This window comes from Carettochelys insculpta, chromosome 2 (genome assembly GCF_033958435.1).
Source record: "Carettochelys insculpta isolate YL-2023 chromosome 2, ASM3395843v1, whole genome shotgun sequence".
NCBI lineage: Eukaryota > Metazoa > Chordata > Testudines > Carettochelyidae > Carettochelys > Carettochelys insculpta.
The window spans coordinates 43,697,276-43,722,182 of NC_134138.1; the positions used below are offsets into that span (position 1 = coordinate 43,697,276).

The 24,907-nt window shown below is 41.0% G+C and overlaps 1 protein-coding gene across 5 annotated transcripts in view; it reads right to left on the minus strand.

Annotated features, from left to right (window-relative positions):
- The window catches only part of VPS13B (vacuolar protein sorting 13 homolog B), a 903,527-nt gene that overhangs the window by 58,856 nt on the left and 819,764 nt on the right, over positions 1-24,907 (minus strand). For all 5 annotated transcript variants that reach the window (XM_074986872.1, XM_074986870.1, XM_074986873.1 and 2 more), the window contains 3 exons: positions 21,408-21,569; positions 3,132-3,287; positions 229-492 (listed from right to left, as the gene is read on the minus strand). In XM_074986872.1, coding sequence (XP_074842973.1) covers positions 229-492; positions 3,132-3,287; positions 21,408-21,569 — 582 coding nt within the window. The remainder of the gene's footprint in view (positions 1-228; positions 493-3,131; positions 3,288-21,407; positions 21,570-24,907) is intronic.

The window sequence follows — 24,907 nt, forward strand, 5'->3', positions numbered from 1 at the left end:
ATGCAATCAGAAGCTCCTCTATCAGCTATCTGCTGCTGATGAGAGGAGGCAAGGTAGTTTTGACCAGAAGAAAATATTATTCCAATGAGTGTACATGAGGATCAGACTGTGAGGTTGCCACCCCAGGTACTTTAGGCTGTAAATTGCAAAGGAGCTTGGAAGTTTTAGGACCCCCAACTCCCGCAGAATTTTTAAATGCTCTACTCAAACATCTATTGACCTTCATACCTGAATGACTGTGCTAGATTCCTTGGTTTTAGAACTGAGACATACATCCCTTGACCAGTCTTCATCTCCTGTAGCTTTCACACTCAACTCCGTCAACTCATCATCTTCTAGCACATAGGAAGGCAGCTTTTGTTTGGATGCAAGGCTGTCAAAATGCTCTTTGACAACTGCTTGTCCATCCTGACCAATGTAGTGTTGAACCACTTTCAGTTCAATGCTGTCAGACAGATAACTGCAGACAATCTGTCTTCCACAGATTATTATCTAAAACATAAAAACAGGCAACCTTTGCATTACCAATTTTCAAAAAGAAAACTCAGAGGCCATTTCTACATAAATGGCCCAAAATATGCTACTGAGGCCCAGATGTCAATTCCTGTGCCTCATCAGCATAAGGTCACATGATTTGGAGTCCGGAAGAAGCTCTTCCTGACTCCAAAACAGTGTGTACAAGCGCAGCCCCTGGACTTCTGCACAGAGCTTCTTCCGGACTCCAAATCATGTGACCTTATGCTAATGAGGCATGGGGAATTTACATCCAGGCCTCAGTAGCATATTTTGGGCCGTTTATTAGCATGCCACTTTTGGAGAAAGTGGCATGTGTAGAAATGGCCAGAGAGTATTGCTGAAATTAAATGTAAGAGACTAGATTGCTCACATACCTTTGAATTATATTGTTCTTAAATTACTCATGAGTAATTCTGAGACCAATCAATAGTGGGGAAAACAAACCTAAGCATTGTTTGGTTCCTCTGGTGAAAATGATGTGTGTACACTCCATATTTTAGGTACTCCAACAGTTTGATATGTGATAAGTAAAATATTCTTACAAGTGGCTGAAGGCAATGATAATTTCAGAGAACCCTAATTATTAAGACACCCCAAACAATGCTAAAATAATACATGGATTTTATGTAAACAGATATTATGCAAAAAATCAAAGTAGTGCCTGTATGGTGCTAGAGTCCTCAACTCCGATTGAATTCAGCACTTTGTAGGATTGTGCTGCAGCTGTACCACTATCTTTGCCTTCCCCTGATGTCCCTATATATTGCAGTTCTCTTAGCACGTAGTGTCATCGCTGTGGATATTCTGAGTTGTAGTCAGAAGGGCTCTTGAAGAACTCCACTGAAACCCTAAATCCTTGGGCATCTGACGAAGTGGGTCTTTGCCCATGAAAGCTTATGCTCCAAAAAATCTGCTGGTCTATAAGGTGCCACAGGACTACTTCTTGTTTTTTGTGGATGCACACTAACATTGCTATCCCTCTGATACCTAAATCCTGGTCACTATCTAGGGTTCACTTTCTCAAAGGAGCAAGTCTCTGCAGGATGTTTACAGATTTCAGGCTTACCCTTCAATTAAAAACCCAGCTGAACATTAAAATAACAAAACCAAATACAAATAAAAAACAAAAAAATAAGCAAAAACAAAACCAAAGCTTTAAACTAGCTCTGAGGACCTCCACACTACATGTATTAAACATGCTTACCTAAAAACTGGCCAAACAGGTTGAGAGTTCTACTGTTCGAACCATTATTAAGCAACATAATGTGCTCCCCTATGTCTCTAGACTGAATGCACTGTGTCCACCACGTGCTCTGACTTCTGCCAACTGGGACAGAACCATTTCAATATTACTGCACATATAGTAATGTGTTATAGGAAAATATTGGTGTGGCTATGCCAGGAGGATAGGAGTCACTAGATGTGGTTTAATTAAGCTGCAACATCATTCCTAATGATCGGGATTACCTGACACATAAAACTGTAGTGTACAGGCAACTCCATAATCAGCCCTCACTCTTCACCCATCTTGGCCCAGCCAGCCCACGGCTGGGATCTAGCCATCTCCTCCTCTGAATGAGGGTTAAGATGTCAGTAAAGGAGAAGGGGATGTTTCCGTGATGTACCAGTCATAGGAGCCCTGAATCTTTCCTCTTTTTGCTTCTTTAAAGAACCTCCTCTAAATCCTTTGCCATATCCCTCCCCCACAGAGTATGTGCACTCAGCGTCCATGCTATGCTTAAGTTCCATTTTATTTTTTGGCCCCACTTAGTCTCCAACCTGTTGTGAGGATGACAAAAAAAAAATCCCACCTCACCTTTGCTAATTTGGCAGTGAGGGAAAAAACTATTCCCAGCCCTCCAAGAAAGCAGTAATCAGTGTATTGCCCACAGTGGCTCATGCCTAAGCCTGGTATTTTAAGTATTCTTGTGAGTGAAAGGATAGGAGCTGCTCTGCCTGATCCAGGCGAAAAGAGGATCTTTTCTGCACTGGCATGGACATAAATAGTCCATGATCCCTTTCAGTTACCTGGTCTGGAAAAGGGGAAGAAATGGGCAATATCTCCATGCTGACCTGATATGAAACTGCCATAGCAATTTACTCTTTGGTTCTATGGTTCTTAAAGAGGAAAAAAAAATCACTTTTTGAAATTTGGTCATTTCTTTCCCCTCTCTTTTTTAATAACATAAGGAACTCAGGCACAATATCAAACAAAAATATAAAAAAAAGTCTTTTAGAAAACAAAACACATTCCAACTTTCCAAGGGCACAAAAATGTGCCAGAAACTCTATAACGCTGCAGTGTTAGAAATGATAAGCCAGGGAAAAGGAAGTTTTACAAAACATGTAAAAAAATGTGCTGAGGACTAAGATTTTGTGTGCCAAGATTCATGCCAGAGTGAATTCTTACAGCAGAGTTGTATTAACTCCTCAAAGAATTTCTATAATGTAAGTCCTGCTAGACTCGTTAAACATAATGGCATTAGAAAGCAATACAACAATTACAGGGAAATATTATAATTTAAATTAGATTATTCATTCTTTATGTAATAAAGCAGAGTCTAATTTACTCAGCTTAAAAATGATTCCTCAGTACTGTACATAAGGACACTTACTTGTTTTTGCACTCCACTGAACTGTTGAATCTTGATGATAAGTGATGCTATCCTGCCTTTATATTGAATGGTTCTGATAAAGGTTCCTGCATTGTCCACACTGAATGGCTCAGACCACCGCCAGTTTCCCCAACCTTCAATGCAGATGTGCAACAGCTGTAGAGGAAACAATCATTCCTTCAATGTAGAATGCCAAAAAATAGTACTAAATGCACTAGAATATGAGTTCCAATGTTGGGAAATGTTTCTATCCATAAAACTTTAAAATGCCAAGCAGATATTTTAATTGAAATCTGTATAACTTATCTGTATTTCAGAACTGCTGACTGCACAAAGAATAATGTAATACTTTGTATGACTATGTTACAGTATTTCCACAATGCATTTCCATACAGCACGCTGCAAATAATTTATGCTTTTAAATTGTAAAGATCTAACACACCACGTGTCAAGAAAAGGCCCTGCTCACTATAGGGCAGGGCAAAGGATGTAAAACAGTTCTTTTACTCCTCTAGAAATTACTCTGGAAATCCACTCTATGGTTAGCACGTAATTCAGATCCAGGCCACTTTTTAATAAAATTAAGATGACATTCATAAACACATCCCCTGCACCCTAAATCCATTTCTGGGAGTTGGGGGTGGGAGGGGCTCACTTGTGCTTATCATTGTATCAAATGTATCAGCCTCTAAATATGTTGCTTAGAAATGGGGAACATCTTACTTGAACTGAAGTGGTGAGAAGGGACTTTTGCAGGCATAATTATACCACTATAATTATATGGGTACTGCAGTATCAGTCTCTGTATAAGCACTCCTATTCTGGAATAGGAACACACTCCTATGGTTAAGTTAAACCATTTCCAAATCAAAATAAGCCTTCTCTAGCTGGAGCATCATTAAATTCTAATGCAGCCGGCTGTGCTGTGTACTAACTCTCTATGTGGATCTTACTGCCACAAACTCACATCTCATTGACATAGGATTGATTGAAGCAGGATTACACAAAGTTATACCAAGGAAATTCTAGTGTGCACAAACAGGGGCCATGCAAGAGTTAGAACATGACAGACTTGTATACACTAGAATTTACACTTTAGCTGATACACACTAACACAGTATGCAGACAAGCCCTCAGTTTTTCATCATTCAGGAAGTCTTTCATTTTGGTACATAACTACCCCTATTCCATGCAGATGCTATGAGCTAATGTTCTCAGCTAATGAAATCTGGTGCAGTTCTTTTACAGTCAATAGAGTTACATCAATTTACTCTGGCTGAGAAACTGGACATTTAACTTTATATAGATGACTCAGGACTGTGCAAAGTTAAGAATGTGAGTTTTCATATACACAAAACAACAAACATTTCTTTGCAGAGGGGCAGCACATAGTCTGAGCACTCACTTAAGTCCTTAAAATAGTTGTTTAAAGGCCTTATGAAAACCCTCTGTTCAAGGTTAAATTTCACTCTGTATTTGGGCATCTGGGACCTGAAGCCAATGGGAATTCTGTCATTAATTAACTGGAAGCAGGAGTAGGCCCATTGTGTAATTACTTGCACTAATGAAATATAAAAGTTGTAAATATTATGTCCTGGCGTGTTTAAAAAACAATTTAAAAAGGGAGATTGTGAAGTCCATAGGTCAGGGGTGTTGGCTGAGTGACTGTCCGGATATTATGCTTCTGAAGTGTCTTAGGACTGCTTTCTACTTTGACCCTTATGAAGCAACCACATTAACTGTTTTCTAAGTCTTTACAGTTCAGTAGCCTGTTTGTAATTTGTGGTATTCTCAGCACAAGATTTGCACACAAAACAAAAAACATCCATACAGTGGGTGGCTTCTGAATCACTCAAGTGATGACTACTGCATTCCTACTCAAATTACTTCACCTTAGAAGAAGGCTTAATTACTTTAAAAAAAAGTACCTTCAGGCAAAGAGTCCTCTATGACATAAAAGCTCTTAATAGCTTTGATATTTAAATATTAGTTACAGAAAAAGAAAAACAATTGTAGTGGCTGGAAGCATTTCACTTCCTTACAACAGCAGCTGGGCATATAAATATGAAAAGAAACAAGTAAGCTGTTGACTTTGGAGAGGCTAGTGGTTGGAAATGATAACAAAATAATGAAAAAAAAAGGCACTAAAAAGTCAATCCCTGTTAGAATACTCTCAGAATAGATGCCAAATACAGATGTAATTAATAATTATCATTTGCTTGTAACCCCAACTTAAAGATGACTCTCACCTGTATTAATAATTTAACTGTAATAACAGAGAGATAGCTGTGCTAGTCTATATACTATCAAAACAAAAAAGCAGTCCAGTAGCACTTTAAAGACTAACAAAATAATTTATTAGATGATGAACTTTCGTGGGACAGACCCACTTCTTCAGATCATAGCCGTACCAGAACAGATTCAATATTTAAGGCACAGAGAACCAAAAATAGTAATCAAGGTTGACAAATCAGAAAACTTATTATCAAGGTGAGCAAATCAGAGAGCAGAAGGTCACAAGGTGGCAGGGGGAGTCAAGAATTAGATAAAGCCAAGTATGTAAAAGAGCCCTTATAAGCTACGTCTACACGTGAAGCCTACATCGAAGTAGCTTATTTCGATGTAGCGACTCGATGAATAACGTCTACACATCCTCCAAGGCTGGCAACGTCGACGTTCAACATCGACGTTGCGCAGCACCACATCGAAATAGGCGCTGCAAGGGAACGTCTACACGCCAAAGTAGCACACATTGAAATAAGGGTGCCAGGCACAGCTGCAGACAGGGTCACAGGGCGGACTCAACAGCAAGCCGCTCCCTTAAAGGGCCCCTCCCAGACACAATTGCACTAAACAACACAAGATCCACAGAGCCGACAACTGGTTGCAGACCCTGTGCATGCAGCATGGATCCCCAGCTGCAGCAGCAGCAGCAGCAACTAGAAGCCCTGGGCTAAGGGCTGCTGCACACGGTGACCATAGAGCCCCGCAGGGGCTGGAGAGAGCGTCTCTCAACCCCTCAGCTGATGGCCACCATGGCGGACCCCGCTATTTCGATGTTGCAGGACGTGGATCGTCTACACGTGCCCTACTTCGACGTTCAACTTCGAAGTAGGGCGCTATTCCCATCCCCTCATGGGGTTAGCGGCTTCGACGTCTTGCCGCCTAACATCGATGTTAACATCGAAATAGCGCCCAACACGTCTAGCCGTGACGGGCGCTATTTCGAAGTTAGTGCCGCTACTTCGAAGTAGCGTGCACGTGTAGACATGGCTATAATGAGCTAGAAAATTGCCATCCCAGTTCAAACCATGTGTTAATGTGTCGAATTTGAATATAAAAGAGAGTTCAGCAGCCTCTCTTTCCAAATGGCTGTGAAAGCTCCTTTTCAGTAAAACACATACTTTCAGGTCTTTAACAGAATGGCCCACTCCATTAAAGTGCTGGCTGACAGGTTTGTGAATCAGGAGTGTTTTTATGTCTGTTTTATGCTCATTAATTCTTTGTCTAAGAGAGTCTGAAGTCTGTCCAATATACAAAGAATCTGGGCACTGTTGGCACATGATGGCACATATGATGTTAGTTGAGGAACATGAGAATGTGCCCATGATTCTGTGACTAACCTGGTTAGGTCCAGTGATGGTATCTTCAGAATAGATATGTGGACAAAGTTGGCAACGGGCCTTGTTGCATGGAGAAGTCCCAGGATTGGTATTCCTCTGGTATAGTGTGTGGCTAATGGTGGGAATCCTCATAAGGCTGGGAGGTTGCCTGTAGGAGAGAACAGGCCTGTCACCTAAGGCCTTCTGGAGCGTGGCATCCTGATTAAGGATAGGTTGTAGGTCTTTAATAATGCGTTGCAGTGGTTTGAGTTGGGAGCTGTAGGTAATGACGACCAGTGGTGTTCTGTTCTTTGCTTTTTGGGGCCTATCTTGGAGTAGCTGGTCTCTGAGTATTCATCTGGTCCTGTCAATTTGTTTTTTTTATTTCGCCTGGTGGGTAAATTCAGGTTTATGAATATAGCCAGCACTTTAATGGAACTTTCTAAAAAGGAACTTTCTCAGCCGGTTGGGAAAGAGAGGCTGCTGAACTCTCTTTTATATTCAAATTCGACACATTAACATGTGGTTTAAACCAGGATGGCAATTTTCTAGCTCATTTTAAGGGCTCCTTTACATACTTAGCTTTATCTAATTCTTGACTTCCTTCCTCCTTCTGCCCCCCTGCTCTCTGATTTGCTCACCTTGATCATAAGTTTTCTGATCTGACAACCTTGATTTACTATTTTTGGTTCTCTGTGCCTTAAATATTGAGTCTGTTCTGGTACAGCTATGATCTGAAGAAGCGGGTCTGTCCCATGAAAACTCATCACCTAATAAATTTTTTTTTAGTCTTTAAAGTGCTACTGAACTGCTTTTTGGTTTTGCTTTAACTGTATTAACAGTTAATTTGTTATTACCAAGGAATATGCTGTCAGTTGTCGTTTGGCAGTCATCAGTTCACAGAATGACAACTAGGTAATTTTTTGTGCATCACGCAGATTTATATGTATTTGATTCTATGGTTCAGAAAGAAAATTAAGAAAAATGAGGAACAGATTGTCCTTCAGATTAGATGGTTCTCTCATACCCCTTAAACATTTGTGAATACTACCACAAAACATGGAATAACACAGGTATCTTATTTCAATTGTACACTAATATACTTGATATCATGACTTATTTATACTAGTAGTCTGTATTAGAATTCTGCCTACTTTAAACCTATATTCAAGAGGTTCTTTGGGAAGCAAAACCTGGAGTCATTTGCAAAGCACAAAGGCCCCTCCAGCGTTATGTATGTAAAAAGATGGAAACAGAGACTGATGTAATTTTATAAAATTCAGCAATCAGGAATAAACATTATTTTCGCATAAGGCATTTTGAAGGATGATAAATTAGACACTTACTATGGGCTCTGTCAAAAAGAGTGGCAAAAACTGCCCTGTGTCCCTCCAACAGTTATCAACATCTGCCCTTTCTATGATAAGGCCTGAGACTCTGAAATCAGGCTGATCAGCCATCAATGGACTCACAAATAGGAGTATGACATGAAGATGTTCTACTTGTTATTGAGTGACTGCCAAGAAGAATTTGCTGTGTCCTAATTCTGATAAACTAATTTAAAAGTGTACAAGCAAAATAATTGCATTGCAACTCCCTTCATCTCCAAGATACAAGCGAATGCTGAGAGTATATTGGCAACTAGTTTTTTAGAATTAAGGGGTTTTTGTAGATAGTGACATAGGAGAGAGACATTCTGAGGTGTGGCTGCTATAAGAGGAAAGAGGGTCAGGAAGATGTTCTGACCAAAATAATTTGTCTGCAGTTTAAAATCTAGAGCCACTCTAAAATACTTGTATTTCATAGAATTGTAGAATCACAGAATACTATGACTGGAAGGGACCTCAAGAGGTCATCGAGTCCAGCCCCCTGCCCTCATGGCAGGACCAAGTACTGTCAAGACCATCCCTGATATTTATTCAGATATCTATGAATTTAGCATCCTTTTGATTTCTGCATTCTCTCTCTATTATTCCATATACTGATAAATACTGTTTTTTTGCTTAGACTGAACTGTACTGGGTATTAGACTATTATCGTAGCCATTACTCGCTGCTGCTTCAAAAACAAATGAAACTCATATTGGGAAGACAGAGTATGCTGTTTGTGCTAGGTCAAAGGCATAAAGAAGGCTGCATTCACTCAACAAATCTGTGGCACAGAATGGCTAATGAGAGTCGTGGGCATAAGGAAGGCCAACAACCTAAGTGAACAATATAGACAGTCCATTTGAACCTACTCTTTATTGTGATGGTAAACTTTCTGAAGGGAGAACAACTAAAGAGTTGGACTGTATTACACTGGAAATGAAGATTGACTGTTTTCCCCTCCCTTTCTTTATGGATCCCACAACACAGCAATAGTGTTTTACTAGCATCACTCCTGGAACAAATAACCCCGATAGAGGTAAGGAGAATCAGAGTACACTGGCAAAAAGGAGCAGAGTCTGAATTTTCCTTAGGCTACATCTGCACTATTGCATAAGATCAACCCCCTCAGGGTTGATCTTCCTGTGTTTGATTTCAGCATGCATGAAACTGAGTTCTCAGAGATAGCAGCTGACCCCTGTACTCCTCACAAGACACAAGGAGTGAGAAAAGTTGATGGGAGAAACTCTCCTGTCAACATTCCCCTGTTGAGACAGACAAGTTAGCCAAGTATGAATACATCGATTTTAGCTATGCAATTGGCATAGCTATAATTGAGTATCTGCAGTTGATTTCTGTGTCTAGTTTAGACACAGCTTTAGCGATGGTTGATCAGGAACACTTCTCCTGTGCATCAGAGAGCTCCGGGAGGCAGTGTGTGGCTCCACACAGCTCGTCAGGCAGGCTAGTGTCTGACAGGCCCAATCTAGCCTCATACTTCTAGACCAGTGGTGTTAAGAAAAAGAAGCATTCACAAAATTATGATGATCCATATGTTTCTTGGGTAATAAAAATCCTTATCTGTTGAAGGTATTATCTGGAAAATAAATTAAATATAATCTAGTTAAATCATTAATTTGGAATGTTTAATCCCAAATGGAATTGACAACACATTTCACACTACTTAAATAGTATAAAAATAAAATAAAGTTTGATTTTGCCTGCTGTTTTTCTGAAAATGGCCTGGGGAGGATTATGTTAAGTACCAAAGGTTGTTCAGAGAATCCTAACATCCCTAAGCAACTAAACAGGAAAATTTCCAGATAGTGACTGATATTTGAAGTCACAGTTTCTAAATGTTTGAACCCACAGAGTACTGTATATCCTCTTACACTTTCTGGGACATAACCTAGTACCTGAAAGAATGGCAACTTGGAAATACGTAATGATGAATTATTATCCTGTTGGAGAAGAAGCATAAGTTACTTTTTGGCTTCATTTTTTTCTTTGGGGAAAGAGTGGGAGGTTCTTAATAAAAGTCCTTCCAAATCTACAAATACTTTTTTAAAACGTCATTTATATCGTTTGAACAGAAGGCCTATTTTGTGAACAAACTATCTAAAGAGGAAAGAAGAAAAGAAACTTTACATTGATTCAATTAGCAAAATAAAAGCATTTGTGTAGATAGATACAATGCTTTATATTGTATATTCACCAAAGCATCACGAAAACCATGTTGAATGCCAAATAAAAATTATATAGTAATTGTTATTTAAAAATATGTAACTCATTCAGGAATATAAAATTATTTTAATGAAAAAGCTACAGTAAAATCTCTATTACCTGGGATTCCCATGGAACTGGAGGTTCTGGATAATCAAATGTGCTGGACGGTGGAGCTGGGAAGCCGACCCCAGCTGGGTAACTGGCCCTGTGGCAGTCGGCCCTAGCCAGGTAAGAAGCCCTATGAAAGCCAGGTAAATGGCCCCATGGCAACCAGTTGACACAATGATATATACTGTCAAATGCCTTCTGAAAATCGACAAAGCAATTGTAGATGTTCTTCTTTTGTCGAGGTTTCTCTTTTATCAATTATAGTGCCAATATCTGATATAAAGTACTTCTATCTTTCCTGAATCCTGCTTGCTCATTTGCCAGATGTTCTTCTATCTGTGATCTTAGTCTCACTGTCAGTATCATCATCAGCATCTTGCCTCGATGACTTGCTAGAGTAATCTTTCTGTGGTTCCTGCACTCCAATGTAGTTCCTTTCTTGTGTATTGTTATTAGCATGGATCTTGTTCTTTCCTTAGGTGCCTTCCCCTCTTTGCATGGTATAGTCCACAGTTGGTGTATTTCCTGAATCATATTTTCTCAGCAATTATTTGATAATCTCTCCCATGATCTTATCACGACTCTTGTTTTTTTAGTCGTTTCACTGCTCTTTCTACTTCCTCCTTTGAAATATCAGTCTTGTTGTCTATGCTTGGCAAAAATCTCTCTTTCAGTTCCTTGATCAGTTACTCTGAGACTTGTGACAACTTTGAAGAGCAGTGACGCGTATGCCTCATTAATGCTCGTGAGAGGAAGAAAGCAACAGCAGCAGCCACACCAACAGAGCCAGGACAATTCCCTTGCCCCCACTGTGAATGTCCATGATGTTCAAAGCTTGGACTCCTCAGCCACATGCGAGTCCACAACTGATAAGCCTGTGCAAGCTCAAGATATCATCATCGGACACGATGGCCATGCCCTCTGAGACACAGATTCAACTGTGCTTTGTACAGATTGGTTCAATATCTCGTCCATTGCTGCACAATCTTTTCCTTGTTCATGAGCACCTCATCTTTCTTGTCTTTGATTGCCATCTGCTTTGTCTGCCACTTCCTATTAATATTCCTGATCATCTTGTATATCTCCCTGGTCTTACACTCACCATAATACCTCTTTGTATCTTCACACTGCTCCTCTAACCATTTTGCCATATCCTTACTGGCCACTTTCCTTGCCTCGTTGCATTTCACTCTATATTCCTGTTCTGCCCTCTCAGAAGCATTCCTTCTGATCTGATGCTCTCTTCTCTTGGACCAGCTTCAGTATCTCCTGTGTAATCCACTTCTTATTGAACTTCACTTCTTCCAAAACAGTCCGCTCAATTGCTTCTTCTCTTTTTCATCTCTACCACATCAAACTCTTCAGTCTTGATTTCAAGCTGCTACAAAATTATGCCTACACTTCAGCATATTTGTGTTCACTACCCTCTCATATCCTATTCTCTGCACCCTATTTTTGTCTTATTGCTCCTCCCCTTTACTTCTTCCATGACTCATACTTTCATACATTTTTCCTACTGTTCTTTATGCCTGGGAAACCCTTCCGATTAATAAAGCAACACAATATTAACCATCTTTTTCATTTTTATAGAACTTGCACCATCCTATGCTTGGTGTCATCATTTCCTTTGTTTGTCTGCCTTCACCTGAATGTAAAAATATTTATGTACACAAGCATTCCTAATTAACTGAAAGGGACTACTCACATGCTAACTACTCATGTAAACTACAGCTTGTTCTGATCTTTGTGATTTGAACCAGTGTAACTAACATTAAAATCCAGTCCATTGTCTTTAGCATTGTCTTTTCCATTCATAATATGGGAAGTCAGTAAAAGAAGTGTTAAGTATGAAAAAATAAATGGTTAAAAAAAAGTGGTAACAAGAAACCAATACTAGGGATAGGTAAAATGCCTTTTGTCACATTAATTTATCTGCCCAGTTTCCCCCCACACTCCCTTCGAAATTTGAGTGCTGTCAAAATTAAAAGACCAAACAGTCAGTGTCCCCTTGCTTTGTGCAATCATGAGAAAGAGAAAGTTATGGACATTTTTGAGCAATTATTTGCAAACTAATCGTTTTCAGAAAACCAATTCAGGGAAATCTAATGCAACCACATGGGTTTTACACTTGTGAAAGAAGTGAATTCCTTGGTCAGTCTACTGTCTTGAAAGAAAGAATTCTGTAACTATGAGCCAGCTGCTGAGAAGAACTTATCCCCTTTGCTTATGATAAATACCATATGCTCCAGTATTCCTAAGGAACACAGCTGTCCTGGAGACAAATGGGACTTCTGAGATAATTGGGGCCTATCCCAGTAATAGGCTTGAAGATCAAGATAAGGACCTTGAAGTGGATCCAGTGCAGTATACAGCGGCACTGCAGAAATGTAGCAGCCCATCCCTTTTACTGACCTCTAACAGACCTCTTAACTTTCACTAAAATCCACACTTGAACTAACAAAGTTTGGCACTCTCTGCTAGGATTTCTAACAGCTTCAAATTTACGATATACAACTTTTGAAAATGGAAATCATGCCTCATCAATCTATTAAATTCTCTGTCAACAAGCATGTGGACAAGTATGATCCAGTCAGTGTACTTGGACATTCAGAAAATCTTTGACTAGGTCCATTACCAAGGCTTAACTGCAAACTTAGCAGTTATGTGACAGGAAGTATGGTCCTCTCATAGATCAGTAACTGGATAGGAAACAAGAATAGAAATAATCAGTTTTCACACTGTTGAATCATAAACAGAAGGGTCCCCAAAGATCTGTACTAGGACTTCTGCAGATATGCATTCATATGTGAGCTAAACAAATGGATGATCAGTGAGGTGGCAAAATTTGTAATTGATTAAAATCACTCAAGACAGTTAAATTAACAGCTGACGGCAAAGGATTACATAGGGATCTCACTAAACTGGGGTTCTCTGTTGGCCAAAGGGCCTAGTGTTTAGCATCCACTCATGTAGGGATGCCTCAGCATACCCACTCCACCAAGCCTGATCCTAGGAAGATTGGCAGCCTCCGGGAGGGTCCCTCTGAGCTACCTTCCTTAGGTCATCTTCTACCGCCTCTTCATTCTCTGAGTTCCCGGTCCCAGATAAGGAGAAAGGAAACCAAACTGCTTCTCCAACTGGGCTCTACACACAGTCCTGTTTCTGCTGGGAGACTTCTCCAGCCCCTTTTGGCAGGAGCCCTGAGGATACATCTGCATTCCTCTCTAGGTTCGCCTTGTACTCTGGGGTGTTTCCTTTTCTACCTTATCTCCAGGTGACACATTTTCTGCCAGGTTGGAGGGGAGGGGCTAGTTGGGCTTGGTATAGTCCTTTAACCCCTTTCATCTCAGTGTGGGGATTGTATAGCGTGACAAAATGGCGGCTGAAATTCAATATTGATGTGTGCATAATAATTAATGCACGTTAGAAAAATTATTCCCAGATATACATCAAAACGATGGGGTCTAAATTAGTTGATATCATTCAAGAAAGAGATTTTGGATCCCTTGTGGATAGTTCCCTGAGGTCATACAATCAACATGTACTGAAAGTGAAAAAAAGCTAACAGAATGTTAAAAACCACTATATAAATCCCTGGTATGCTCATGCCTTGACTACTGTGTGCAGTTCTGGCTGGCCCCATCTTTAAAAAAAGATATATTAGAATTGAAAAATAGTACAGAAAGGGGCAACAACACCGATTTAGGTAAATGGAAAAGCTTCCGTTTGTGGAGAAATTAAAAAGACTGATAATCTCACAAAAGATGATGGCTAAGGAGGGGTGCTTAATATAGGTCTACAAAATCATGACAGGTGCAGAGGAAATGATTAAGGCAATGTTATTTACACAATAATGAATTTCATCTAATGACATGAAGAAGTGACAGGTTTAAAACAAACAAAAACTACTTCTTCACATCACTGTTACTTTATGGAACTTGCTGCCCTTGACAGAAATGTTAACAATATAGCTGGATTCAAACAGGATTTAGTTAAGTTCCTGGAGGATAAGTCCATTGATAGCTATTAGCCAATATGGGTCAGAGATACAAACCTGCCCTCCAAATGCCATAAACCTTCAACTCAAAGTTGCTCTGTTCTGTTCATTTTCTGTGAATACAGGATACTGGGCTAGATTGGTTTGACTCAGTATGGCTATTTTTGTGAGTTCTGAACTTCCCCAAAGTCAGAAAGGGACAATAAATTTGGGGTTGCACAGGCTTCAAGAAAGGTCAAGAACACATGAAATTTGAATAAAATGACTGGCTGGAGGCCAGCAGAAAGTGTGCCAGACACTGGACTTTCTAATGAGATATTAATCAAGTTAGAAAGGCTTCTAGGAATTGGAGAGTGAACAGAAGGGAAGAGGAAGGGAAGGGTTAGGTTGATTGACATGTAGAGGGGTTGGACTTGGAGAAGAAATGGAAAGGAGGAAGGATTTCTTAGAATGTGCAGACATATAAGCCTGCTTATTTATCTTGGCCAAATCTTCTGACAGTAATCACTGATAATCTGAAATGCCATTCCAATGCATTTTTATAAAAAAGTGAAATAATATTAATACAGTAAAATTAATCCAGAACTAAAGTTCAACTGCAATTTTTATCTATATGCCTCTATATTAAACATGTTTTCTATACTTATTTTATTTTTGTCCAATGTTTTGACTAGCCAATTACAATACCTCTTCCTAGTTTTAATTAGCAAAAGAAAAATCGTGATTTTTATTGCTATGAATGTAAAAGAAATGCAATCCTTTTAAAATTATTTATTTTCATTTACCTGAACTGCCTTACCATATTAAACACATTTTTAGAAAGGTTAAGTAAAGTATTTCATGGCAACCGCTGCTACTTAGAGCCTGTGTAACAAGAAACATGAGCCATTCAAAATTGTGCAAGTTGGTTTTCTTTCCCAGTAAGAGAATGCGGTATCTAAGACCTTGTCCTAACTCATTTTATCCCCAAGTGTAAGTCAAGTATGAACTAATGCCTGGAGGGAAGTCCTTGACTCCAAAAATATGGATTATTTCACATTTATCTTACAATCTGCTCTCTGAGTTCCTAAAATTCACTAACTTGGCAAGTCAGGAATTATCATGAGAAATGAAATAATTTCATAACTATGAAGTCATCTAGCATTCCATGAACCTGACGCTCACAGGGCTTGTTCAGGCTTGGGCATTATTCTAACCTTTAGATAACAAGTGATTCAATATCCAGTTCAGCATGGAACAATTAGAAAAGTGTCGCTACATTACAGGTACAACATGAAGCCTTAATCAAGTTGCTGTTTTCAATACAAACAGACAAGTTAATACCTCACTTTAAAAAAAAAGCATTTTATACTTGACAGCATTAACTTTAGTCTTACTAAACATGGCTTGTGTGAGCTAAAATGACAAAATATTATGCTGTTGACTGTTCAGATGAAACATCTTTCCAAAACAAATTATATTTACAATGATTCCTACTTAAAATTAATCACATGCACTAAGCTTATATTTGGAGGCAAATGTTCTGAAAAATTTGTGATGAAAATTAACCCACAATTGAATTGTTTATGGAAATCCTATGCTTCCATGCATCACCAGTGAAGAAGCCCGAGCTCCCAGTTTCAATTCATAAAGATTCTATCATGGGAAGAGCAATGAAAATGTTAACAGAACAATAACATTCCAGAGACTACTGCAAGGAGTTAGGATAGGTTCAACACAACCATCTAGGCTACGTTTATGGTAGAGAGATTTTTTTTTTAAAAAACAAAACTGGTGTTTTGTTGACAAAACCTGCAGGTGCCTGTACTCCCAAGGCATTCTGTTGACAGTAAATCAACAGAATGCAGCACTTCTATTGACTGTGTTCCGCCACTCCCCCATGTGGTAGAACACCTGTGTCAACAGCTGTTACAAGCCAGTCTGGACGTTCTGGCGGGGGTGGGTGGGAGGGGTCCTCTGTCGAGAGACAGGGTTTCCAGGACACTGGGCAGCCCTGTCCGCTGTGCTTCCAGTTGGCCATTCTGTCAACAGAACAGCTGGGCAGTCTGGCTGCTCTCTGCTGATGGAACAGATCGCACTTTCGATTCACTTGGCAGTCTGGCTGCGATGGGTCGACAGAAGTTTTGTCAGAAGATATTTTCCAACAGAAAGATGACAGAGCTCTAGTGTGAGCCCAGAAAGTGCAGAAAAGCTTTAAAATTTGGTGTTACTCTTGTGTTGTTGACCTTTTAGTTCCGGTGTGTGCTAGCTCAAAGAACAGGAGATTGCTGTCCTGTTCTTACATTAAGCTTCCTGTCCTCACTAAGATCTCTAACTCTCTCTTGGACTGCATTTTCTTGTCTCTCCTCTTCAAAGCCTGCCATTTCTTTTCATTCCTTTTCCTTCTGCCAGCTGTCTACACTTTCTTCCTCACACGTAGCTGGTATACAAGGCAGTGTCTCACCAAACACGGCTGGCAGAACTACAGAAGATGAATGTCAAGGCTTGCCTGGCTTTCTCTCCAAAATGTTACCTTTCAAACTGCACATTTTGGGTGTCTATTGGTTAATAATTTAATGTAGATTAATTATATCTTGGAGTAATCTACTTTTTAGGATCTAGTTCTGACACTTCTACTCAAACTGAGTAGTAATTTACTCCACAAATAGACTAATTGACAACTATGGGATTACTCACAAAACAAGATATTACTCATTGTGAGGGTAGAAGAACCTGAACCTTACATTGTATACTCTTTGGGGGAGGATCATGAGATTCATAGGAGGGCAAGAAGAGCCACATGCTCTTCCCCAGACATGGGAGGCGGGTGCACATTCAGCAGGGAACCACAGCAGCAAAAGGAGCAGAATGTACTGCCCCCAGCTCTTCTACACAGCTGCGTTTCCTGGCACCTTTACGGCTCCATCAGCAGACAGGGCTGTAAGTGGGTGGGGCTCGGGTAGTACTGGAACATATGCACTGTAGGAGCTGGCAGAGTGCAACCACCCAGTGGCCCCATGCTCTGCTCCTTTAACCGCTGCAGCTCCTGGGAGAGCCCTGTGACTTAGTTCTTAACGGCAGGGCTCTCCCATGAAGTGCAGTGTGCAAAGGAGCAGAACACAGGGCTGCCACTCACAGGGGTGTGACTGTACTGGTCCTGTCCCAAGCCCTATCTGCCAGTGGGCCTCTACAGACCCCTGGAGAAACAGCTGTGTGGAAGGGCTGTGGACAGTATAGCTGTGTCATGGGAGGTGCCAGTGTGGTGGGGGCCAACATTCTGCTCCATTTGCTACTGCACGTCCACAGAGCCCTGTGGCACAGATTGTTTTGTAATGGTTCTCAATCCTGCTGGAAAAGTATCCTTGCAGTGTCATGGAAGGACAGAGTTACCAACACAGCCGTCCTCAAGCAAGCTGGAATCCCAACCATGCACACCCTCCTCAGGCAGCGTCGGCTCCACTGGCTTGGCCACGTCCACAGGATGAACGATGGAAGGATTCCAAAAGACATCATGTATGGTGAGCTAGCCTCTGGCAAAAGACCCCCCGGACGTCCCCAGTTGCATTACAAAGATGTCTGCAAGAGAGACCTCAGAGAGGTAGACATCGAGCTGGACAACTGGGAAGAACTAGCAGACGACCGCAGCAGATGGAGGCAGGGGTTACACAAGGGCCTTCAGAAGGGCGAGCTGAAGATCAGACAGCTAGCAGAGGAGAAGCGAGCACACAGAAAGCACAATAAGGACTTGCCAGACACCCACTACATCTGCAAGAGATGCAGCAAGGACTGTCACTCTCGTGTGGGTCTTTATAGTCACAATAGACGCTGTAAATGAAGCCTTAAATTGAAACTTTAAAGGGCGCGATCCATAGTCTGTGCAGACTCAAGGATGCCTACTACTACTACAATCCTGCTGGAAAAGTATAACAAGTGGGGTTCCGCAGGGGTCTGTGTTTGGACCAGTTCTGTTCAATATCTTCATCAATGATTAGATATTGGCACCGAAAGTATGCTTATTATGTTTGCAGATGATACCGAGCTGGGAGGGGTTGCAACTGCTTTGGAGGATAGGGTCAAAATTCAAAATGATCTGGATAAATTGGAGAAATGGTCTGAGGTAAACAGGATGAAGTTTAATAAGAACAAATGCAAAGTGCTCCACTTGAGAAGGAACAATCAGTTTCACAGACAGAATGGGGAGAAACTGTCTAGGAATGACTACAGCAGAAGGGGATCTAGGGGCTATAGTGGACCACAAAGCTACATATGAGTCAATAGCATGATGCTGTTGCAAAAATGCAAACGTGATTCTGGGATGTATTAACAGGTGTGTTGTGAACAAGACACGAGAAGTCATTCTTCCGCTCTACTCTGCATTGGTTAGGCCTCAGCTGGAGTATTGTGTCCAGTTCTGAGCACCGCAGTTCAAGAAAGATGTGGAGAAATTAGAGAGGGTCCAGAAAAGAGCGACAAGAATGATTAAAGGTCTAGAGAATGTGACCTATGAAGAAAGGCTGTTTAGTTTGGAAAAGAGAAGATTGAGGGGTGACATGATAGCAGTTTTTGGGCATCTAAAAGGGTGTCATAAGGAGGAGGGAGAAAACTTGTTCTTTTTGGCCTCTGAGGATAGAACAAGAAGCAATGGACTTAAACTGCAGCAAGGGAGGTTTAGGTTGGACATTAGGAAAAAGCTCCTAACTGTCAGGGTGGTCAAACAGTGGAACAAATTTCCAAGGGAGGTTGTGGAATCTCCATTGCTGGAGATATTTAGGAACAGGTTAGATAGATGTCTATCAGGGATGGTTTAGACAGTACTTGGTCCAGCCATGGACTCGATGGTCTCTCGAGGTCCCTTCCAGTCTTAGTATTCTATGATTCTGTTGCAGTGGTAGGAGGACAGAGACCCCTCCCCCCATGAAGAAATGTGGGATGGGGAAAGGAAGAGCAGGGGGTTGGGGCAGGGAGGAGTCACACGGGGGGGGGGTCACACAAGGAGGTCTTATGCCCTCTCTTTAGCTGGTTCTCCACCCACTTTGTGTCTCTCCCATTACTCGCCCATGCCAACCTGTGTGGTTGTATATACCTTAACAGAACACAGCTCTTATCTTGATTATTACTGTCTAGAACTTCTGAATTTTGAAGATATTGGCTGTGTGGTCAGTCATACTCGGTAGTAAGAAGTTCCCCATGCTATGCCTATTTTGCCTCTCAATGAAGTCAAGGGCAAAATTCCTATTTGCTTCACTGATGAAGGGCTGTGGCTTCTGACCATAACATTGCCATCGCTTACCAAATATCATTCTGTGAACCCAAAAAGGATTTGCATATGGGCACCATTTAGGGAAATCCATTGCTGACAATAATGAGAAGTCCTGTGGTGCCTCACAGATCAACAGATTTATTGGAACATAAGCTTTTGTAGGCAAAGACCCACTTCATCAGATGTGTGTATGCTCCAATAAATCTGTTAGTCTATAAGGTGCCACAGGACTTCTAGTTGTTTTTGCGGATATAGAATAACATGGCTGCCCCTCTGATAATTGTTCACAATGTCTCCCCATCTTTAGTACTTAATCCCACCCTCTCAAAATCAATAAATCAAACCAAAAGAAGTGTGGACTCTGCTGCAGGAGCTGAAAGAAGGAAATTGTAAAGCAACAACAGTAACCCAATAGAAGGATAAGAGACAAATTAGGTCCTTTTGTATGTTATGAGGTATACAAGGAAACAGAAGCGCAGCTCTGTTCATTACATAACATTGTTTCAAAAAAGAAGTACAAGTTAACGACAAAGACTAGTACAAACAGGATTGGTCAGGTAAAAGGACTGATTTAAGGGTTCTTCAAGATTCCCAATAATGTCATAGACTGGCATGCTAATGGTCTGAAAGATTCTAGAAACGGGAGGAAGCATTCATAATTGAAATTATCAAAATGGGCTTTTCCTGATTGATTTCAACTGCCAATTAGAAAAATTAAATGGAATTTTGGTGCACAAGTAAGGTTTGTATGGCCACTTAGCGCATGGCAAGATAGAGCACAAGATTTATATCCTGGCTCACTGCATATCAACTAGGTAGAAGAGCCCCAACACAATGGGGCTTTTGATGCATTATCCCCTGCCAGGCCCAAGATATCCCTTTATTAACACTACAGCCCTCTCCCCACTCTTTAACTTATGCCTACGCAGTCACCAACTTTTTCAAGCTTAATTCAGCTTTGAAATAAGTGGCTGCACTCCACTGATGTCAGCGGCAGCTGTGATTACTTACTTGGAGGCTGAGTTTGGTCCACAAAGTCAGCGTAACATATGCTTGTTTTGCCCACACATTGATTGCCACTTTTGTACAAGTTACTGTCAGTTTCCACTTTTATCTCTTTACTAATCAACGTAAACCTTATTACCTCTGAATTTGGCTTACAGATCCTAGCCAAATTCATTATATTTGCCTACCTAAACATTACTCCTTTCTTACACATCAAAACTGAAATTTTCAAGGTGCCTCAGGGAATTAGACACCCAGATCCCAGTGAATTTCTCTCAGATTTCTTTAAATATCCAAGTACAGATGTTTGGCTCCAGATTGACAAACAGGGTGGAAATAGACTTTTAAAGATATAGTGCTTCCTCTCAAAAAGAATTATGAACACCATGTGAAAAACAGATCCCAAAAATTATGCACTAAGAGAATCCATTTTAAGAACCTGGCAAATCATTGTTTTTGCTTTGATTCAGAAGCTTGAATTTTTATTAATATGATTTTTCTTTGGAAAGGGTGTCTGTATGTCCAGTTCCAAACTTGAATCATGTGTAAATACTTCTGGAGTTCCTCATCCCTTTGTTTATCTCTTATGACCGATGCAGCTTCAACACGTGGTTCCTGGTGGAACTGGAAAGCTAAAGATAGCTGAGCACATGAATAAAAATGTAGAATCAATGAATAAAAATCCCAGCCAACTTTAAAAATTGCTGCATTTGTAATACTGTTCTGACATACCTGTGGGGACTTGTGAGAACGCCAGCTGTACTGGTGACTGTGGAGGCTAGCCAGCAAAACATTTTCATCAGTATCCACCTGGCCAAACCGCAATGTCTCCTGTGTGTCATTACAGATCACAAAATGGCTAAAGACCAACTCCTCTGCCTCTGGGCATTGGTTCTGAAAGAAAAAGAATATGAAAGCCAACAAACATCAGATTAATTGCAAGATGTTTGGCAGCTGTCTGCCCAGTGGCGATTGCTACAACACAAAAATGCTGTAAGATCTGTTGTCATTAGCTATGGTTACAAAGTATTCTATTGCCAGCATAAGCAGAAACAAGTGCTGGGGTCTAAAAACATATATCCCAAGAATGTATTTTGATTTGTGCTTTTCTGCAGTAAATCATAAATATTCAAAGCTAGAAGGAAAAATAAAATCTCTGAACTTTTAAAAATGACGAGTGTAAAATTAACATATGTTGGAAATAATGTGTTCGACAGCACAGACAATGCCTTAAAGGCTGTATATACACCCATGCTATTGTTACTCTAAACTTGATAAAAGATCTGCAAGCCCAACAGTGCACGTGTCCTGCTCCTCAGTTTTCTCCCTTTACTTTGAAATGCTGCCGTGGAATGTTCTGGAGCAAATCTTTCCTCCCAGAAGTCTCTCTTTTGTGATGCTGCAACACTTCAAAAAGTCACAGGACAGCTAGGAATGTCCACAGATCCACAGGGCTTTTTTGGAAATACAACCAATTTAATAGCTCAACATGCAAAATATTATACTGTCAATGCATTTTCATAACATCATTTTAACTTGGTAGAAATACTCTCTGCTCTGTGCAGCAAGTCCCTCCTTCACTCTTACTATCTGGCACCTTTTCAATGCTGAGGTAACACAGCAGAGCAAAGAGCATTCTGGGCATCTTTCCACCACTTACTCTATTTGCATGATGAGACTCCATGACAGTCAATATAAATTATCAAGTCATGGGGTTTCACTCACTCCTGCAGGCACAAACTGCAATCTCGTGCACCAGGAGAGGCATTCACTGCCAAGGGAGAATTGGAGGCAATACCATTGCCTTTCCCCAGGGATGGTTTTGTCAAGATAGAGCCGTTGAAAAGTATACTCCAGGTCTGTGCAGCAACTGCTTGGGGTATGCGGTGAGTACCACAGCCTTCCAATCTCTCTTCTATCCTCACCCACTTTCTGGGCTGCTCTTGCAACTATGCCAAATTGGTCCCTTGTAAAGGTTGGACATGGCTGGTGCCATTGTGTCTTTGTTCAGGCAAACTTTCTGTAACAGGCAGGCCTGCCAATGGGGGGCAAAGAGGGGAAGGCAAAGGGGACAGCTGCTGGCTGCATGGAGCTCTAGGCCCCTTTGAAATACTGCGGCAGCACTGCTTTGTCTGTGTGAGGCTGTGAGGGAGTGGGGAGGGCAGCGCTACGGTCCAGTTGGCACAGAGAGCTAAGTACCCTTGGCCCTGCCCCTCTGCTCTTGACTCTGTGCCAGGCCCCCCTCCCACCTTGCGCCAGGGCCCACGGCGGCTGTCGGCACTACTGGTAACAAGATTCTGGAGCCTGGGATGAGAGAACATTGTTTAGCTCAGTGAAACAATGCATCACTGAACTAAGTAATTATTTCGCCCCTTAAATGGCAGGTTTCTGTAACACTATCCTCTCAAACATTTTCACAGCGTCAACCACAGTTTCATGGAGAAATCATCTGACAGATTCCTCTCCTGCACCCCCATCACTCTGGTGCCAATCCTTTCCTTTTCCACTTGCTATCACACAACATCCTTGTGGCAAATGAAGTCATTGCTCACATGAGGAAGTAATATTAGGATACTATTTATGCAATTATTAGGAGATAGCATATATAAATTATCACATTTTTTATACTTTTGGTTTTAATTTATTTTTCACCCATCTTTTCCTGCACATGCTTTCCTATCACTGGCTCTCTTCCTCTCTCCTTCCGGTGCTTGGATGCCTTCTCCCCTCAACGTATTGTCCAGCTGCTCTATTCTCATCTCCCCTTCCTAGGATATTTTTCTCCTGCTGACAGACAGCTGCAGGGTCACAGGTAGCTTCAGTCTTTGATAGTTACTTGTATTCCCTGCCTTATGTAGCAGTTTCTAGTAGGAAAAGTGAAGCTGGCTCCCCCTGTAGCTACTTTCACAAGACTTCCAAGGTCTCTGGCAACAATGTGCCTGGAAACCTGAAAAAAACATCTGCAAGCAAGGAAGAGAGCCAGGAACATATGATCAGACAGCTCTCTACAGACCACTAATGGTCCCTGAACACAGGTTGGTACCTGCCATTGTCACACTACTATGGCCCCTTTTCGTTTCGAGAGATGGAGGTTAGCAGCAGCGGTGAGGATCTATGGGCAGTGACTGAGTTTGAAGCTTCGCTCGTGCTATTGTCACAACAATGAGAAAAAGAGTGCAGGCCAGATTTGCAGAAAGTTAGGTGCGGAAGATGTGCACCTAATTTAAACTTAAATTATGCCAAATTGTGCCCTTGGATGTGAGTGCATGGCTATTACTGATTTCAGTGTGAGTATGTATCAAAAAAGAAAATGTATCCCCTATGGTGACTACATGCACAATACAGTCAATTTAACGTTATCTGCCTTTGTGAGAGCTATTATGTGCATAAATGGACACCTAACCTCTGAAAGTCTGGTCCTTCGTCATGAATATCTCTTCATTAATTTATCCTCACACTGCAGTGAGGCATGGAAGTGCTATTTAAACATTTTAGGCACAGATTACTGAGGTTCTGTGACTTGTCTGAAGTCACACAGGAAGACTGTGGGGAGCAGGAAACTGAACCTGTATCTTGCAAATGCAGACTGGAGTCCTAACCATCAGATCAGCCTTCTAGACTAGCCAGTACATAGCCTGTGTCTTAAAAACACTGCTCTTAAACACAATAGATGCTTGTAGCAATTCTAGCACTTACTACTAGTCACTGCTTTCAGTATTTGATGTTAAATTGGCCAATGCTGTTAGTACACTCTGATGGAGGAGTGCTGCATGCTGCCACTGGAGATAAATGAAAGGAAGGATGATCTCTCACATTGCTGATGAAAGATACCCTTCTCCAGCAGAACACTGCCTGCTCTTGGTCAATGTCAGCACTCTCTGAGACACAGTGGATGAATTTAGCCCCAAAGTGGCTGTTAATGTCTAATTAATATTAGAAATGTCTGGGGCCAGAGGGGTGTGTAAGAGAGCAAAGAGACAAAAGGAGAAGAGGAAGAAGAGTAGGCTGGCAAAAAGGAAGATGGGAATAATAGTTAAAGGGTTGCGGATCTAATCATCAGACATTAAGAAAGAAAATGAGCAAAAACTGGGGCACTGTGCAAGATTCATAGACAGCAGATCACTATCTGGCCACTTAGGGAGCTGCAAACAAAAAGCCATGCCTACAACCAGGTTGCAGAAAAACTTCCTGTTGAATCAAACAACAAAGGAACCGACAAAAGAGCAACATGC